Source organism: Palaemon carinicauda, chromosome 7, assembly GCF_036898095.1.
Source record: "Palaemon carinicauda isolate YSFRI2023 chromosome 7, ASM3689809v2, whole genome shotgun sequence".
Lineage (NCBI taxonomy): Eukaryota > Metazoa > Arthropoda > Malacostraca > Decapoda > Palaemonidae > Palaemon > Palaemon carinicauda.
The window spans coordinates 169,449,529-169,454,528 of record NC_090731.1 but is presented as its reverse complement, the minus strand read 5'-3'; the positions used below and the strand labels follow the sequence as shown (position 1 = coordinate 169,454,528).

General features: G+C 33.6%; 1 protein-coding gene across 2 annotated transcripts in view; it reads right to left on the bottom strand.

The window, feature by feature from the left end:
- The window catches only part of Pgm2a (phosphoglucomutase 2), a 92,912-nt gene that overhangs the window by 19,586 nt on the left and 68,326 nt on the right, over positions 1–5,000 (bottom strand). Inside the window, exon 1 of one of the 2 annotated variants that reach the window (XM_068377142.1) lies at positions 4,816–4,980. The exons of the other annotated variant lie outside the window; for it this stretch is intronic. Within the exon in view, the coding sequence (XP_068233243.1) occupies positions 4,816–4,848 (33 nt within the window). The 5' untranslated portion in view covers positions 4,849–4,980. Of the gene's footprint in view, positions 1–4,815; positions 4,981–5,000 lie in introns of those variants that run through there. 2 annotated transcript variants of the gene reach the window in all.

Sequence of the window (5,000 nt, the reverse complement as noted above, 5' to 3'; positions counted from 1 at the left end):
CTTACTACATAAAGATGTAGCTGATATCACTCTAGTTAAAATATTTACTGGGTTATCATCTAGATTCTAGAGCACTAAACATTCATAGTGTGGTCATTTCAAATGGAAAGATGGCGCTCCAGATTTGGAAGACTGTCGTAATAGGACGCCATCTATGAGTGAGGATATTCACAACGGTAGTGGCAAGCTTTACTTTGTGATTACACAATAGAAAAGATGAGACCGAGGTAGCCACTCTTATTACAATAGGTCTGGCATTTTGAGTACAATAGCAGGACCATAACAAATAGGACATTTCCTGATTTTCCAAGACTTTTGTGGCCTTCTCCAGTGGGGAAACATGGAGCCCCTAGATCAGCATCGTAAACAGGATTTACCTGGGTGATGTCGAGCTGTTTACAAGTTGCTTGTTGTTAAGGAATGTCTTATAAACAATATTGAGTTCAAACTGTTTATAAATTTCATTTTGTTGAACAGGCTGATATAAGTCTCGTTCTATAGTTTATTTATATATGACCGATCTATATTATCGTTGTTACTGATCTTAGAATATTCTATATTTTTTCATTCATTACACACACACACACACACAAAATTTCATATTATTATTATTATTATTATTATTATTATTATTAGCTAAGATACACCCCTAGTTGGAAAGAAACAGGATTTTAAAAGACCAAGGGCTCCAAACAAGGAAAAATAGCCCAGTGAGGATAGGGAAAAGCCAAACAAATAAATTACAAGTAAGGAAAAATTAAAATCACATATCTCAATAACAATATTAATAATAATAATAATAATAATAATAATAATAATAATAATAATAATAATAATAAATACAGAATAACAACATAAATAACCGTCATTCTAACGAAACCGTTATGTCCAACATAGCTCAGCATTTTAATCCTACCACATATGTAGTTAATTACTCCAACATAAAATTAAGCGAAACTTTATTCAAATTCCGATGAGAAATTTGACTCAAACGAGCTGCAAGGCTGCCATGCTATAACACTTGTCTAATACATTAAAAATGTGTTTTTAAGAATAATGAACACATTCCAAGTATTTAAAATTTCTATCTTTTTCTATAACTATTTTAATGTTTTCATAATGATTACGTTGAAATTTCTAGTCTTAAAAACGTGGTTTTTAAGTCATCTATGTTTTAAAATAATGGCTAAACACATGTCATGCAAAAAACAATGTGTAGGCCTACAGTTTAGCTGTAAAACTTTATCGACGTTGGTTATTATTATTATTATTATTATTATTATTATTATTATTATTATTATTATTATTATTATTATTATTATTATCACCAATTTCGATTACTGCTGGGCACACATGCAATAACTATGAGTATTTGTGTGTCATTTTATATTTATTCAATGTAATTTGCAAATCAACAGCACAAAATGGTTTTAGTCAAATAAAATCGGAGGGGGTAATCTTGATATAGAGGGGGTACTTTGAACATGAGTTAAGATTAAAAGGGGGTATTTTGAACATAGGGGGTAATAATAACTATTTATACCGGTCCCAAAATCCATAAATTTGAGTGGAGATGCTGCTAATTAAATAAAAATTCATTCTAATCGAAGAGGAGTTTATATTGATCAAAGAGGTGTTGATGCTAATAAAAGTGTAGATGCTAATCAAAGAGGAATATTATTGATGGTAATCAAAGAGGAATATGTTGATGCTAATCAAAGAGAAATATGTTGATGGTAATCAAAGAGAAATATTATCGATGCTAATCAAAGAGGAATATTATTGATGGTAATCAAAGAGGAATATGTTGATGCTAAACAAAGAGAAATATGTTGATGGTAATCAAAGAGAAATATTATCGATGCTAATCAAAGAGGAATATTATTGATGGTAATCAAAGAGGAATATGTTGATGCTAATCAAAGAGAAATATGTTGATGGTAATCAAAGAGAAATATTATCGATGCTAATCAAAGAGGAATATTATTGATGGTAATCAAAGAGGAATATGTTGATGCTAATCAAAGAGAAATATTATCGATGCTAATCAAAGAGGAATATTATTGATGCTAATCATAGAGTTGATATCAATCAAAGAGGAGTTGATACCAATCAAAGGGGAGTTGATATCAATCAAAGGGGAGTTGATATCAATCAAGCGGAATTGATGCTAATCAATGAGGCATTGATACCAATCAAATAGAAAATGATGCTAATCAAAGAGGCATTGATACCAATCAAATAGGAATTGATCCTAATCAAAGAGGCAGTGATATCAATCAAAGAGGCATCAATGCTAATCAGAGAGGCATTGATATCAATCAAATAGGCATTGATGCTAATCAGAGAGGGGCTGATACCAATCAAATAAGAATTGGTGCTAATCAAACAGGCCTTGATATCAATCAAAGAGGAATTATTTATCCTAATCAAAGAGGCATTGATGCTAATCAAAGAGGCATTGATACCAATCATATAGGAATTGGTGCTAATCAAAGAGGCTTTGATATCAATAAAAGAGGAATTGATCCTAATCAAAGAGGCATTGATATCAATCAAAGAGGCATTGATGCTAATCAAAGAGGCATTGATACCAATCAAATAGGAATTGGTGCTAATCAAAGAGGCCTTGATATCAATCAAATAGGAATTGATCCTAATCAAAGAGGCATTGATACCAATCAAATATGAATTGATGCTAATCAAAGAGGCATTGATACCAATCAAATAGGAATTGGTGCTAATCAAAGAGGCCTTATTATCAATCAAATAGGAATTGATCCTAATCAAAGAGGCATTGATACTCATCAGAGAGGCATTGATATCAATCAAATAGGAATTGGTGCTAATCAAAGAGGCCTTGATATCAATCAAAGAGGAATTGATCCTAATCAAAGAGGCATTGATATCAATCAAATAGGAATTGGTGCTAATCAAAGAGGCATTGACACCAATCAAATAGGAATTGGTGCTAATCAAAGAGGCATTGATATCAATTAAATAGGAATTTATGCTAATCAAAGAGGCATTGATATCAATCAAATGGGAATTGGTGCTAATCAAAGAGGCCTTGATATCAATCAAAGAGGAATTGATCCTAATCAAAGAGGCATTGATATCAATCAAATAGGAATTGGTGCTAATCAAAGAGGCATTGATACCAATCAAATAGGAATTGGTGCTAATCAAAGAGGCATTGATATCAATTAAATAGGAATTGATGCTAATCAAAGAGGCATTGATATCAATCAAATAGGAATTGGTGCTAATCAAAGAGGCATTGATACCAATCAAATAGGAATTGGTGCTAATCAAAGAGGCCTTGATATCAATCAAAGAGGAATTGATCCCAATCAAAGAGGCATTGATATCAATGAAATAGGAATTGGTGCTAATCAGAGAGGTGTTGATACCAATCAAATAGGACTTGGTGCTAATCAAAGAGGCATTGATATCAATCAAAGAGGAATTGATCCTAATCAAAGAGGCATTGATATCAATCAAATAGGAATTGGTGCTAATCAAAGAGCATTGATACCAATCAAATAGGAATTGGTGCTAATCAAAGAGGCATTGATATCAATTAAATAGGAATTGATGCTAATCAAAGAGGTATTGATATCAATCAAATAGGAATTGGTGCTAATCAAAGAGGCATTGATACCAATCAAATAGGAATTGGTGCTAATCAAAGAGGCCTTGATATCAATCAAAGAGGAATTGATCCTAATCAAAGAGGCATTGATATCAATCAAAGAGGCATTGATATCAATCAAAGAGGCATTGATGCTAATCAAAGAGGCATTGATACCAATCAAATAGGAATTGGTGCTAATCAAAGAGGCCTTGATATCAATCAAAGAGGAATTGATCCTAATCAAAGAGGTATTGATATCAATCAAAGAGGTATTGATATCAATCAAAGAGGTATTGGTGCTAATCAAAGAGGCGTTGATATCAATCAAAGAGGAATTGATGCTAATCAGAGAGGCGTTGATACCAATCAAAGGGGAATTAATGTTAATCAAGGAGTCATTGATATCAATCAAAGAGTCATTGATATAAATCAAAGAGGAACTGGTGCTAATCAGAGAGTCGTTGATATCAATCAAAGAGGAAATTATGCTAATCAGAAAGGCGTTGATACCAATCAAATAGGAATGATGTTAATCAAGGAGTCATTGATATCAATCAGAGAGGAATTGATGCTAATCAAAGTGGAGTTGATGCTAATCAATGAAGCATTGATGCCAATCAGAGGAATTGATGCTAATCAAAGAAGCTTTGATACCAATCAAAGAGGAATAGATGCTAATCAAAGAGTCGTTGATATCAATCAAAGAGGAAATGATGCTAATCAGAGAGGCGTTGATACCAATCAAAGGGTCGTTGATATCAATCAAAGAGGAACTGATGCTAATCAAAGAGGAGTTGGTGCTAATCAAAGAGGAGTTGATGCTAATCAAAGAGGAGTTGGTGCCTAATCAAAGTAGATATTATGCTAATCAAAGAGAAATTAATGCTAATAAAAAAGAGTTGAGATATATTAAACAGGAGGTGATACTAATCAAAGAGGAGATGACGCTAACCAAAGAGGAATTGATGCTAATCAAAGAGGAGATGACGCTAACCAAAGAGGAATTGGTGCTAATCAAAGAGGCGTTGATACCAATCAAACAGGAATCAGTGCTTTTCATAAAAATTAATACTGTTGTTGCTCTAAAGATAAAAAATGTGGACTGACGCTTACGAAAGAGCAGACGATGCTAACGACCCAAATTGAAAGCGGATTCGATGCTAACCGATTATGCTAACCTGTGATGTCTGAATGATAACCAGGTCGTTCATGCGTCCGGTAGCCAGCGCCCATGCAGCCTCGGAGACCCGCCGTGCCGAACATGAGCCTCTTCAGCATGATGCTCTCTAGGGTCGCGTGGTCCTTCTCCTCCAGGAGACTTTTGATCTCGTCTTGGTTCGTCTCATTCTGGAAAAAGTGGAAA